General features: G+C 39.0%; 1 protein-coding gene across 1 annotated transcript in view; it reads left to right on the top strand.

Annotated features, from left to right (window-relative positions):
- Positions 1–3,736: 3,736 nt before the first annotated feature.
- blvrb (biliverdin reductase B) overlaps positions 3,737–15,000 on the top strand; it is a 44,395-nt gene continuing 33,131 nt past the window's right edge. Inside the window, exons 1-4 of the mRNA XM_061971966.1 lie at positions 3,737–3,949; positions 6,880–7,041; positions 12,792–12,881; positions 12,942–13,073. Of these exons, the coding sequence (XP_061827950.1) occupies positions 3,865–3,949; positions 6,880–7,041; positions 12,792–12,881; positions 12,942–13,073 (469 nt within the window). The 5' untranslated portion in view covers positions 3,737–3,864. The remainder of the gene's footprint in view (positions 3,950–6,879; positions 7,042–12,791; positions 12,882–12,941; positions 13,074–15,000) is intronic.

Raw genomic sequence — 15,000 nt, forward strand, 5'->3', positions numbered from 1 at the left:
CTGTTTTGGTCACGTGACCGATACGCCAACTGTGTCGCCTCCTCTGTGCCCTGTGAGCGGCTCTTTTCTACAGCCGGAGAAATAATAACTAAGAAGAGAAATCGTCTAAAATGTAATACGTCGGAAAAACTTTTTTTTTAATTTTTTTAATAAAAATGTGTAAAAAAATAAAATAAAAAAAATTCCCAGTCCACAATCATCCACAACACGTTCTCTTAGATTTCCATGTTATGATACATGTTCACATTATTTATTGACTGTATCTAAAAAAGATACAAATATATATTTATTTAAATGAAGATATGAAATAATCCTAAATGAAATACAATGACTTGGTTTATATTATTGTATATACTAGGGCAGGGGTCACCAACGCGGTGCCCGCGGTCACCAGGTAGCCCGTAAGGACCAGATCAGTCGCCAGCTGGCCTGTTCTAAAAATAGCTCAAAGAGCAGCACTTACCAGTGAGCTGCCTCTATTTTTTAAATTTTATTTATTTACTAGCAAGCTGGTCTCGCTTTGCTCGACATTTTTAATTCTAAAAGAGACAAAACTCAAATAGAATTTAAAAATCCATGAAAATATTTTAAAGACTTGGTCTTCACTTGGAATAAGCGGTAGGAAATGGATGGATGGATGGGTCTTCACTTGTTTAAATAAATTCATTTATTTTTTACTTTGCTTCTTATTACTTTTAGAAATACAATTTTAGAGAAAAAACACAACCTTAAAAATGATTTTAGGATTTTTAAACAAATATACCTTTTTACCTTTTAAATTTCTTCCTCTTCTTTCCTGACAATTTAAATCAATGTTCAAGTAAAAAAAATTTTTTTATTATTGTAAAGAATAATAAATATTTTAGCTTCTGTTTTTTCGACGAAGAATATTTGTGAAATATTTCTTCAAACTTACTATGATTAAAATTCAAAAAAAAATATTCTGGCAAATCTAGAAAATCTGTAGAATCAAATTTAAATCTTATTTCAAAGTATTTTGAATTTCTTTTAAAATTTTTGTTCTGGAAAATCTAGAAGAAATACTGAATTGTCTTTGTTAGAAATATAGCTTGGTCCAATTTGTTATATATTCTAACAAAGTGCAGATTGGATTTTAACCAATTTAAAACATGTCATCAAAATTCTAAAATGTATCTTAATCAGGAAAAATTACTAATGATGTTCCATAAATTGTTTTTTTAATTTTTTCAAAAAGATTCAAATTAGCTAGTTTTTCTCTTCTTTTTGTCGGTTGAATTTTGAATTTTAAAGAGTCGAAATTGAAGATAAACTATGTTTCAAAATGTTATTTTTTTCGTGTTTTCTCCTCTTTTAAACCGTTCAATTAAGTGTTTTTTTTCATCATTTATTCTCTACAAAAAACCTTCCGTAAAAGGAACAAAAAATGTACGACGGAATGACAGACAGAAATACCCATTTTTTTTTATATATATAAATGTATTTATTTAGGTATTCTTGTTTAAATCACACTTACGTGTAACTTACAAATGACAATATATTTATTTATTTAAGTGTGTATCAAACTGGTAGCCCTTCGCATTAATCAGTACCCAAGAAGTAGTTTTTGGTTTCAAAAAGGTTGGTGACCCCTGTACTAGGGCATCAAATCAGTGTCAGTTGAGTCGGTCCATAGGTTGCCTGTAGGGATTTTTAATGTCCAGCAGATGTCAGTATTTAGTGACACAGTATCGACACCAGAGGTGTGGACTCGAGTCACATGACTTGGACTCGAGTCAGACTCGAGTCATGAATTTGATGACTTTAGACTCGACTTGACAAAATGTAAAAAGACTTGCAACTCGGCTTAGACTTTAACATCAATGACTTGTGACTTCACTTGGACTTGAGCCTTTTGAATTGACATGACTTGACATGACTTGCTACTTTCCCCAAAACCCAAAGATGAAAAAGTTATTCGGGAGCGCTCCGTATTTTTCATTGTGTACTTGTCTATCAGCGTTGCGTGTGTCAGCTGGTGTGCTCTCAGTACAACAGCCAATCAAATTACATCTACTTTGTTTTCATCACACAGCATTCATCCAATCAAATTGCAGGACAACCAACGAAGAAGACATGTCCAAACCACACGCCAGTGAACAAAAAATGATACCTAAAATAATTTTGTTTGGTTATAAAAATTACGAGGTGGTCAACACAAAACGGTTTGCAGTATGCAACACATGCGGTTCCAAAATGACTGATGGAGAGGCAACAACTTCCAACTTCGTCCGGCATTTGAAGTTGCACAAAGAACGGTAAGTTTTGAATGTAAGATAACGTTTATTGGCTAAGTAACGTGACTTTTATTTGCTGTGTAGTTAAATCAGTGAGGCTGTAAACTCACTGCTAACGTTATAACGTTATTGCAAACACGGGAATCTGTTGCAGTTCACTACCTTATTCATACTTTTTGTTCAGTGATTTTTTTTAAGCAGGGTTACGTTAGTCAATATATCACACGTAACGTTAGACGGCGGTCAGCAGCACCGCGTATTTTAGCCACCTAAAAAAAGACAAAAATAGTAAAATAAAGGTCAGTTAAAATGTATACTATATTATGAATATGTGTACCGTTTTAGCTAGCTTTCTGACATACTGTTGGTTGTTTACCTCAGTGGTCCCCAACCACCGGGCCGCGGCCCGGTACTGGTCCGTGGATCGATTGGTATCGGGCCGCACAAGAAATAATTTTTTTCTTTTCTTTTTTTAATTAAATCAACATAAAAAAACACAAGATACACTTACAAGTAGTGCACCAACCCAAAACAACTCTCTCCCCCCTTTTGTTCTGGGCATTGAACATGAAGACTCTTCCTTCACTGTTCCGAGTGGCCATGAGAGTCTTGGCAGTGCCTGCCTCCAGTGCTCCAGTGGGGCGAGTTTTCAGCCATGGTGGCATCATACTACGCCCCCATCGTGCACAAATGACTGACAGACTCTTGGCTAATTTGGTCTTTTGCAAATGCAATGCAGCATAGGGCCCTGACATATAAAAAGTACAACTTTTTTGTTATGTTCACGTATATGTCATGTTTTTTCAATGTTAACACTTTTGTACAAATAAGTACATTTGCACTTTATTTTTCAATGTGTTTGTTCTGTAAAGGAATGAGTTAATGTTTCAAATGACTGGTTAATAGTGCTATTATAAAGTGCAATGTCAGCACAATTTTCTTTCCTGCAATATAAAATGCACTTGTTTTAATAAATAAATACAGCGTTTGAAAAGCATACACAATCTGTGTTAATATATTAGTCTGTGGTTAAAAGGACTTGAAAGGACTCAAAACTCAAAATGCAGGACTTAGGACTTGACTTGAGACTTTCCAGTCTTGACTTTGGACTTGACTCGGGGCTTGCCTGTCTTGACTCGGGACTTGACTCGGACTTGAGGGCAAAGACTTGAGACTTACTTGTGACTTGCAAAACAATGACTTGGTCCCACCTCTGATCGACACAGTATCAATACAGTTTTGCAATGTGTCGAAACGCTTCATGACGCCTCATCAACCCATCACTATCACAAATCAAACATACTTTGTGGATTATTCGTACGGTGTTCTAGCACTCATTTTTCTTCTCTTGGTAAAACCATTTGTCATTTTACTGCCCCTGCTGGAGAACCAGCAACATAGCAACATAGTCACCGTACGAATGACCAAATGTTTAAAAGAGTACTGTACCTTTAAATAGTCAGGAAAGGGAGGGGGCGAGTGGGGGTGGAGTCTAATATGCGGAAGCGGCCCCCCGAGTCTCGACTTGCTACAGAATGGACACACTAATGTGACTTTTTAAAGAAGAAGACTTACACTCCGACTCTCGGGACGATCTCAGCTGCGGACAATGTCTGACTCCATTAAGAATGTGGCCATTTTTGGAGCGACGGGAATGACCGGCCAGGCCACCGTGCCCCTCGCGGCGGCTGCAGGTTAGAGATGACGTCACGCCTCCGTGACATAACACAGGTTCTGGTGTGAGGGATCAATATTATTGTCAAACTTGTTTTTTTTAAATATTTTATAGATTTAATCTATTAATATACGTTTTTAAATCGTTTTTTTGCAGCATGATTATGCAAATAATGTAACTAATTACCTATATATGCAGCTGAGAATAATTTGACAGAATTGAACACGTTTCTACTGTTAAATGTGTACAGATAAATACATTTTGTGTTATATTGACTGAGTGTGTTTACATTGAAAGACAGATACATTATGACACGCCACCTTTGGGGTGTCCAAAGTGCAACCCGGGGGCCGTTGGCGGCGCGCAACACGTTTTGTAACACTGTAAAAGTACTATTAGTAAGAAAACACACACAATAAACATAAAAGTGGAGTAAAAGAGCAAATCTAACGATACACTGGGAAATAATTGTATTCCAATAGAGTAGTTAAAGTACAAAAATGTTAAGAGTGTATAATAACCTTTCGGATTCATATTTCTTTCTACGTTTTTTTTGATCAACTTCAATCTTCATACCTGCCAACTACTCCAGTTTTCCCGTAATTAGTACGGTTTTCATCAACCTATTCCGGGTTACGGTTGCAGTGATAAAAAAATACGTTTTTTCATTAATTAATTTTTTTTTTTTTTTTAAGTTTTATTCACGAAATCGCGTAACAACAATGACAATCGACACTGCTTCCCGTAACTTCCTATCGAGCCATTCCGAATGCCATGCGCGAGGCTATTTATAGCACCGCTGCCAAGCACGAGGCACCAGTTGCCATTGTTTCCAAACGAGCGAACGATCATGGAATCAGCCGGAGAAAAATCGCAAACGAGTCTTAAACCGAAAAGAAAACTGCAGTCATTCCGTGAAGAATATTCAAAAGGAATAATTATCCGTTCCAAAAAGGGTGAAAACTACGCGAATTGCACCTTGTGCAGACAAGATTTTTCGATCGGACACGGAGGAATTAGCCATGTAAAAGACCACGTTGGGACAAAAAAACACAAGTCTAATGCCGTTGCTAAATTCGGATTTTAGCCACAAAAAGGTAATGACACCAATGTTATCTATTGGAATTGTTTAGTACTGTTATACTGTTAAAAGTGTTTATACTATTTATGCTTTCAAGTCCAAGTTGAAGAAATCTTGTTAAATGTTGACAGCATAACTACCAAAATACAGAAGTATGTCCTTAATATTTTTGCAGTGCTATTTCTGTTGAAAAGTTCAAATGATTACATTAGAGATGTGATGTGCCACTTTTCAAGTGTCTGATGGCTTCAATTAATTTTCATTCATTTTTCATATTTTGAATTCTTTTGAAAGGCTTACAAAAAAACTACATTTGAATTGTAATTCCATGCTATTGACAGGACTATTAATTTTAATGAAGTTAGCTTACCATGTTTACAGTATGATAATTGTGATAGAAATGTGAATTTTAGGCACAGAATATTTTTTACAATTGAACAAGGCAGTAGATTATACAAGCTTGGACAGAAAGTTAATAATGACACCAATTTTTTTTTTTAATGGAATTGTTTAGTACTGTTTTACCATTTGTTTACTGTAAAAAGTGTTTATACTGTTTATACTTTCAATTAACAAATTGAAGTCTTGTGAAAGGTTGACAGGATAACTGGCATTAACTGTCAAAATCATTTCAAACTATTGAAGTTAGCTTACAGAATAAACATGTCAATCAACCCATATGATTTTTGCTGTAATATTTTTGTTTTGAAAAGTCACTGTGACTGATAGAAAAGTGATGGTTTTAGCAACATTTTAACCTGTCTGAATGCAATCAATCATTTTGCGTCGGGGGGCGAACCTGAACCCCCCACCTGGACTTTGTCCTGGACCTACCGGGGCCTGTGGCCCCTGGACCCTGGCTACTAGGTTTTTCTGATTTCAAAAGTTGGCAGGTATGAATCTTAAATAAAAATATCGAACATTTCATGTTTTTTTAAATTACATTTTAACCCTTTGAATATATATATATATATATATATATATATATATATATATATATATATATATATATATATATATATATATATATATATATATTTATTTTTTATTTTTTTTATTTTTTAAATGCATGATTTATCATCCTTATAATAAATGTTAAAGGGCTGAAGGACTGGTGAAAAGAACCATTAATAATACGAATCATATTGTTATAGGGATTTTTTTTATAGGGCCAGATTCCCAAGAGAAACATGTGCATATTAAAGTGTTCATTATAATATTTAATTAATTAATTTCATAATGAATACATTGTATATCAAATAATAAATAATATAATTAATTTACAATTTATTAATAAATATTTTGTTTACCAAGTCCTAGCTTCTAATACAATGACTTGTCACAATAAACAAAACATAAATATATGAGGTATATGTCTTTTTAATCTCCTTTTTAGATAATGTTGACCAGCAAATACATAGTTTTAGACTCCAAAAAAGGGTATTTATTTTGATCAAGTTTTGGTCAGATCCAACACATTTGCATGCAGAGACCACCAAATGTTTGTGACACACTATAGACCAGTTAGCTAATTGATAAAGCTGCAATAATATTTTGATAATAAATAACTGATTGGACTTGGAATTGTTGTCATTATTTGTTATAGTCCTTGTATGTGTGCGCCTAAGAACAGCTGAGTCACGTTTAGACTTTCCAGGGTTACGGCAGAGAAGATAAGGTAGATATGTTGGTTATCTTGGTCGTACAGGAGGGGCGGAGTCACACTGACCGTTTGCTCGTCAGGTGAAACTAAAGCTCATGAGCTCAGACAAGCGGCTGAATTCTGATTTGGACACCAATTTAGGTTATAATGTAAATAGAAATAATCTGTTACAGGGTCAAACTCACCTCCTACTCCCCCCTTACAGGCTATGACGTAACAGTGCTGGTCCGGGACCCCGCCAGGCTGCCCGCCGACCACAAGGCGTCCAGGGTGGTGGTGGGGGACGTCCTTAATATGGAGGACGTGAAGAAGACCATGGAGGGCCAGGACGCCGTCATCATCGTGCTGGGCACCAGGAACGACCTGAGTGAGCTGCGTCACATCTTCAATACGTAAAAGCAGGGGTGTCCAAACTTTTGCCACTGACAAAAATGAAAGCATCCATTGGCCCATTGGATATTTTTCATATTCAAAACAAATAGCTTTCCTTGGTTTTGTTAAGTCTTAAATGTCCCAAGTACCCAAAAAGTCATTAAAGTGTTAAAAATAAGTTATATATTAATATTTGTTTTACTTTCAACACTTAAATATCTATGGATCCACTTCAGATATACAGGTAAAAGCCAGTAAATTAGAATATTTTGAAAAACTTGATTTATTTCAGTAATTGCATTCAAAAGGTGTAACTTGTACATTATATTTATTCATTGCACACAGACTGATGCATTCAAATGTTTATTTCATTTAATTTTGATGATTTGAAGTGGCAACAAATGAAAATCCAAAATTCTGTGTGTCACAAAATTAGAATATTACTTAAGGCTAATACAAAAAAGGGATTTTTAGAAATGTTGGCCAACTGAAAAGTATGAAAATGAAAAATATGAGCATGTACAATACTCAATACTTGGTTGGAGCTCCTTTTGCCTCAATTACTGCGTTAATGCGGCGTGGCATGGAGTCGATGAGTTTCTGGCACTGCTCAGGTGTTATGAGAGCCCAGGTTGCTCTGATAGTGGCCTTCAACTCTTCTGCGTTTTTGGGTCTGGCATTCTGCATCTTCCTTTTCACAATACCCCACAGATTTTCTATGGGGCTTAGGTCAGGGGAGTTGGCGGGCCAATTTAGAACAGAAATACCATGGTCCGTAAACCAGGCACGGGTAGATTTTGCGCTGTGTGCAGGCGCCAAGTCCTGTTGGAACTTGAAATCTCCATCTCCATAGAGCAGGTCAGCAGCAGGAAGCATGAAGTGCTTTAAAACTTGCTGGTAGACGGCTGCGTTGACCCTGGATCTCAGGAAACAGAGTGGACCGACACCAGCAGATGACATGGCACCCCAAACCATCACTGATGGTGGAAACTTTACACTAGACTTCAGGCAACGTGAATCCTGTGCCTCTCCTGTCTTCCTCCAGACTCTGGGACCTCGATTTCCAAAGGAAATGCAAAATTTGCTTTCGTCAGAAAACATGACTTTGGACCACTCAGCAGCAGTCCAGCTGGTGTCGGTCCACTCTGTTTCCTGAGATCCAGGGTCAACGCAGCCGTCTACCAGCAAGTTTTAGAGCACTTCATGCTTCCTGCTGCTGACCTGCTCTATGGAGATGGAGATTTCAAGTTCTAACAGGACTTGGCGCCTGCACACAGCGCAAAATCTACCCGTGCCTGGTTTACGGACCATGGTATTTCTGTTCTAAATTGGCCCGCCAACTCCCCTGACCTTAGCCCCATAGAAAATCTGTGGGGTATTGTGAAAAGGAAGATGCAGAATGCCAGACCCAAAAACGCAGAAGAGTTGAAGGCCACTATCAGAGCAACCTGGGCTCTCATAACACCTGAGCAGTGCCAGAAACTCATCGACTCCATGCCACGCCGCATTAACGCAGTAATTGAGGCAAAAGGAGCTCCAACCAAGTATTGAGTATTGTACATGCTCATATTTTTCATTTTCATACTTTTCAGTTGGCCAACATTTCTAAAAATCCCTTTTTTGTATTAGCCTTAAGTAATATTCTAATTTTGTGACACACGGAATTTTGGATTTTCATTTGTTGCCACTTCAAATCATCAAAATTAAATGAAATAAACATTTGAATGCATCAGTCTGTGTGCAATGAATAAATATAATGTACAAGTTACACCTTTTGAATGCAATTACTGAAATAAATCAAGTTTTTCAAAATATTCTAATTTACTGGCTTTTACCTGTATCTGTTGATACAAGGTTTACATTTTCTTATGCTTTATCAAAGAAAACCCTGTTTTAAGGCCAGTACACCAAATATGTTATATTTTCCTCTAAAAAATGTTCAAAGTGAAATCTTTGCTGTTGAGTATTTGGAGCATTACAGATCAATAATCCATAGCCTTTATTTTGGTTCAATATTGCTTTTTGAGAAATGACAGTTTAAAAAAAAAACAGTTTCAAAGTTTCAGGTCCCCACTCAAAAAAGCGTTAAAAATAAGTCATATATCAATATATATTATTTTTACTTTAAACCAGGGGTGTCAAACTCAAATACAGAGTGGGCCAAAATGTAAAACTGAACAAAGCCGCGGGCCAAGGTTGAACAAATGAACCTTTTAATAGGGACCCAAACAAGTTTTGCATTGAATATTGAACAAGCAAGGCTTATATAAAAAAACGACTTCTGGACGGCTTCGAAGCGATTCTGGACCACCATCCGCCGCCTCAGGAAGGGGAAGCAGTGCACTATCAACACCGTGTATGGTGAGGATGGTGTTCTGCTGACCTCGACTGCGGATGTTGTGGATCGGTGGAGGGAATACTTCGAAGACCTCCTCAATCCCACCAACACGTCTTCCTATGAGGAAGCAGTGCCTGGGGAATCTGTGGTGGACTCTTCTATTTCTGAGGTTGCCGAGGTAGTTAAAAAGCTCCTCGGTGGCAAGGCCCCGGGGGTGGATGAGATCCGCCCGGAGTTCCTTAAGGCTCTGGATGCTGTGGGGCTGTCTTGGTTGACAAGACTCTGCAGCATCGCGTGGACATCGGGGGCGGTACTTCTTGATTGGCAGACCGGGGTGGTGGTTCCTCTCTTTAAGAAGGGGAACCGGAGGGTGTGTTCTAACTATCGTGGGATCACACTCCTCAGCCTTCCCGGTAAGGTCTATTCAGGTGTACTGGAGAGGAGGCTACGCCGGATAGTCCAACCTCGGATTCAGGAGGAACAGTGTGGTTTTCGTCCTGGTCGTGGAACTGTGGACCAGCTCTATACTCTCGGCAGGGTCCTTGAGGGTGCATGGGAGTTTGCCCAACCAGTCTACATGTGTTTTGTGGACTTGGAGAAGGCATTCGACCGTGTCCCTCGGGAAGTCCTGTGGGGAGTGCTCAGAGAGTATGGGGTATCGGACTGTCTGATTTTGGCGGTCCGCTCCCTGTATGATCAGTGTCAGAGCTTGGTCCGCATTGCCGGCAGTAAGTCGGACACGTTTCCAGTGAGGGTTGGACTCCGCCAAGGCTGCCCTTTGTCACCGATTCTGTTCATTACTTTTATGGACAGAATTTCTAGGCGCAGTCAAGGCGTTCAGGGGATCCGGTTTGGTGGCTGCAGGATTAGGTCTCTGCTTTTTGCAGATGATGTGGTCCTGATGGCTTCATCTGGCCAGGATCTTCAGCTCTCGCTGGATCGGTTCGCAGCCGAGTGTGAAGCGACTGGGATGAGAATCAGCACCTCCAAGTCCGAGTCCATGGTTCTCGCCCGGAAAAGGGTGGAGTGCCATCTCCGGGTTGGGGAGGAGATCTTGCCCCAAGTGGAGGAGTTCAAGTACCTCGGAGTCTTGTTCACGAGTGAGGGAAGAGTGGATCGTGAGATCGACAGGCGGATCGGTGCGGCATCTTCAGTAATGCGGACGCTGTATCGATCCGTTGTGGTGAAGAAGGAGCTGAGCCGGAAGGCAAAGCTCTCAATTTACCGGTCGATCTACGTTCCCATCCTCACCTATGGTCATGAGCTTTGGGTTATGACCGAAAGGACAAGATCACGGGTACAAGCGGCCGAAATGAGTTTCCTCCGCCGGGTGGCGGGGCTCTCCCTTAGAGATAGGGTGAGAAGCTCTGTCATCCGGGGGGAGCTCAAAGTAAAGCCGCTGCTCCTCCACATCGAGAGGAGCCAGATGAGGTGGTTCGGGCATCTGGTCAGGATGCCACCCGAACGCCTCCCTAGGGAGGTGTTTAGGGCACGTCCGACCGGTAGGAGGCCACGGGGAAGACCCAGGACACGTTGGGAAGACTATGTCTCCCGGCTGGCCTGGGAACACCTCGGGGTCCCACAGGAAGAGCTGGACGAAGTGGCTGGGGAGAGGGAAGTCTGGGCTTCCCTGCTTAGGCTGCTGCCCCCGCGACCCGACCTCGGATAAGCGGAAGAAGATGGATGGATGGATGGGCTTATATAACTTTATAGCGACATGCAAAATCCAGTTTCAAATAATAATAATTAAAAAATATCAGTGGCATATCAAATACAATTGAAATACAAATTGAATGCATCTTTTCTATTTGCAGCCTTCTGAGGTAAATATCAACATTAACTTTTTCCACAAGCTAATAAATTTGAAAATAAAATAACAATGAATAAACCAACCATTCAGGACTTTAAACTGCTCAGTTTGCAACACACTGATCTAATCTGATGTGCCCAAGCCAGATACCTGACATCTTTTCTTGGATGCTAGTTCATTAATGTCGGGGCTCAGGCTTTGAGCTGAGGCAACCTTCATTATCGAACGAAGGTGTTCATCAGTCATTATATCTCGTATTCCACAGTCCTGGGGGTGTGCGTTACAGGCACTGCTTTTAACGTTCTCTACGAGCTGACGTCAGGTCCGCTTTTCGTCCCTTCTGAAAACGTGCCGGCCCAGTTACAAGATATGAGCGGCTCCTGTACGCACACACACGTGAATGCAACGCATACTTCATCAACAGCGATACAGTTTACACAGAGTGGCCGTTTAAGCAACTTTAACATTGTTAGAAAATATACGCCACACTGTGAATCCACACCAAACAAGAATGACAAACACATTTCGGGAGAATATCCGCAACGTAACACAACAGAGCAAATACCCAGAAACCTTTGCAGCACTAACTCTTCCGGGACGCTACAAAATAACCCCCCCCCCCCCCCCCCCCCCACACACACACACACATACACACCTTGTAGTGTCCCGGAAGACTTAGTGCTGCGAAGGGTCCGATAAATGCTTTAAAATATAATATTGGAAATTATCGGTATCGTCTTTTTTTTTATTGGTATCATTTTTTTGGTGTTTTTTTTAAATCAACATAAAAAACACAAGATACACTTACAATTAGTGCACCAAACCAAAAAACTTCTCCCCCCATTTACACTCATTCACACAAAAGGGTTGTTTCTTTCTGTTATTAATATTGTGGTTCCTACATTATATATCAATATATATCAATACAGTCTGCAAGGGATACAGTCCGTAAGCACACATGATTGTCCACTAATAGTACTAACCTTTAACACTTCATTTTACTCATTTTCATTCATTACTAGTTTCTATGTAACTGTTTATATATTGTTTTACTTTCTTTTTTATTCAAGAAAATGTTTTTAATTTATTTATCTTATTTTATTATTATTATTTTTTTAAAGGACCTTATCTTCACCATACCTGGTTGTCCAAAGTAGGCATAATAATGTGTTAATTCCACGACTGTATGTATCGGTATCGGTTGATATCGGTATCGGTAATTAAAGAGTTGGGGAATATCGAATATCGGCAAAAAGCCATTATCGGGCATCCCTAGTTTTAATTAATTATAGTTATTTAAGCATTGACAGCTTTAAAGTAAAAAGCAGCTTAGGGCTATTAGTGTCAATATTGCAACATTTTCTCGTTACATTTCCTCTGTTTTCTCTTTTATTCCAACTGTCAAATGTTTTTTGTTATTTTTAAATAGTATTTCTAAAATGTGCCGTGGGCCTTTAAAAATTAGCTCTGGAGCGCAAATGGTTACTTACTTTTGACACCCCTGTTTTAAATGCAGAATGCTTTGGCAAGAATATAATTCCTACACATCACCACAAACGGACAGGAAGTAGCACACAAACCATTTTGTTCTGCCCAGGTCCGACCACCATGATGTCTGACGGCACCAAAAACATAGTGGAGGCCATGAAGGCTCGTGGCGTCCGCAAAGTGGTCGGCTGCATGTCGGGTAGAACGCTCACAATCTCGACTGGCTGCTTTCCACCTGTTTAACTCTCCTCCTCCGCAGCCTTCCTGCTGTGGGATCGCGCCAAAGTCCCGCCCCGTCTGCTTGCCGTCACGGAAGACCACGACAGGATGTACAAAGTCCTGAAGTCGTCCGGTCTGGACTACGTGGCCGTCATGCCGCCTCACATCGCCGGTGAGTGGAGAGTAGAAAAGGAAATACTGCACTCACAGGCAGCTTGACATACTGATACTAATATTAACCCTTACAGTATATTGGGGATAGAGATGTCTGATAATATCGGACATAAATGCTTTAAAATGTAATATCGGAAATGATCGGAATCGGATTCAAAAAGTTAAATTTATGACTTTTTAAAATGCCGCCGTGTACACGGACGTAGGGAGAAGTACAGAGCGCCAATAAACCTCAAAGGCACATAATATCTACGGCTTTTCACACACACACACAAGTGAATGCAACACATACTTGGTCAACAGCCATACAGGTCACACTGAGGGTGGCCGTATAAACAACTTTAACACTGTTACAAATATGCGCCACACTGTGAACCAACACCAAACAAGAATGACAAACACATTTCGGGAGAACATCTGCATCGTAACACAACATAAACACAACAGAACAAATACCCAGAATCCCTTGCAGCACTAACTCTTCCGGGACGTTACGATATACACCCCCCGTTTCCCCTCCCCCCCACTTTTAATTTATATTATGTTTATAAACTCAGGAAATATGTCCCTGACACATGAGGACTTTGAATATGACCAATGTAAGGACTTGGTATCGAATTGATACCCAAATTTGTGGTATCACCCAAAACTAATGTAAAGTATCAAAGAAGAGAAGAATAAGTGATTAGTACATTTTAACAGAAGTGTAGATGGAACATGTTAAAACAGAAAGTAAGCAGATATCAACAGTAAATGAACCAGTAGATTAATAATTCATTTTCTACCACTTGTCCTTAATAATTTTGACAAAATATTAGAATGAAAAATGACACAATATGTTACTGCATATGTCAGCAGACTAATTAGGAGCCTTTGTTTGTTTAATTACTACTAAAAGACAAGTTTTCTTGTATGTTCACTATTTTATTTAAGGACAAAGTTGCAATAAGACACATATTTGTAATGTACCCTAAGATTTTTTTGTTAAAATAAAGCCAATAATGACATTTTTTGTGGTCGTCTTTATTTAGAAAAGTACCGAAAAGTATCGAAATACATTTTGGTACTGGTACCGAAATACATTTTGGTACTGGTACCAAAATATTGGTATCGGGGCAACACTACGCGCAACACATCTCATCTGAATGTGTTGTTGTGAACGACATCATGGATGGAAGATCAATGTACAAACTGGACCGCAGTCACAACTTGAAAGGCTTTCTCTTTTTTTCTAAACAGCCTCAAGTGTTCGCCACATGTCAAGTTCAGAACAGCAGCACACTTCCCCCCCGCCCTTCACAATAAAGCGCTGTGCGCAGCATCCGGTCTCACTGCGCCAACAACATACAAGTTTTTAAAAAGTACCTTACACGAGCATAATGTACTTAAATTCACACAATTAATATGCTTTGACTTAAAATACTGGTCAAAATTATCCAAAGCTATATTGCACTAATAAATTGAATTTATGACACAAAGAGCAATGGTGGTAAAATAAGTGCAGAAGGTAAAAGTAAAATAAAACAGATTTTTTATTTTTTTAACATTGCTTTTGTTATTTAGATGTATTGCTGTTACAAATAATATTTATTTATATTTGTTTTCTAATTTATATCTGTTGTTCTTTTAAATTATATTTAGTTGTGGTAGCACAATAAATACTCATGTTTTCAAATTAATGAGTAATCATGAATTCAATAAAAAATAATTATTATTTTTGCGCAGCCACAAAATGTGTTGCTGCAAAAAACCTTACAGAAGAAAACTTGGGTCCGAACCATTTGTTTTGCTTTTCATTGCATTTCTAAAGCGCCATGGCCGTCATCGACTTTTACGTCATTACGTACCAGACCCCTCCCACCGGGAGCCGCCACCAAAAATGACCCATTTAATTCCAAACACTAAATATGACAAAGTGTACTCTT

Source organism: Nerophis lumbriciformis, linkage group LG17 (assembly GCF_033978685.3).
Source record: "Nerophis lumbriciformis linkage group LG17, RoL_Nlum_v2.1, whole genome shotgun sequence".
Taxonomy (NCBI): domain Eukaryota; kingdom Metazoa; phylum Chordata; class Actinopteri; order Syngnathiformes; family Syngnathidae; genus Nerophis; species Nerophis lumbriciformis.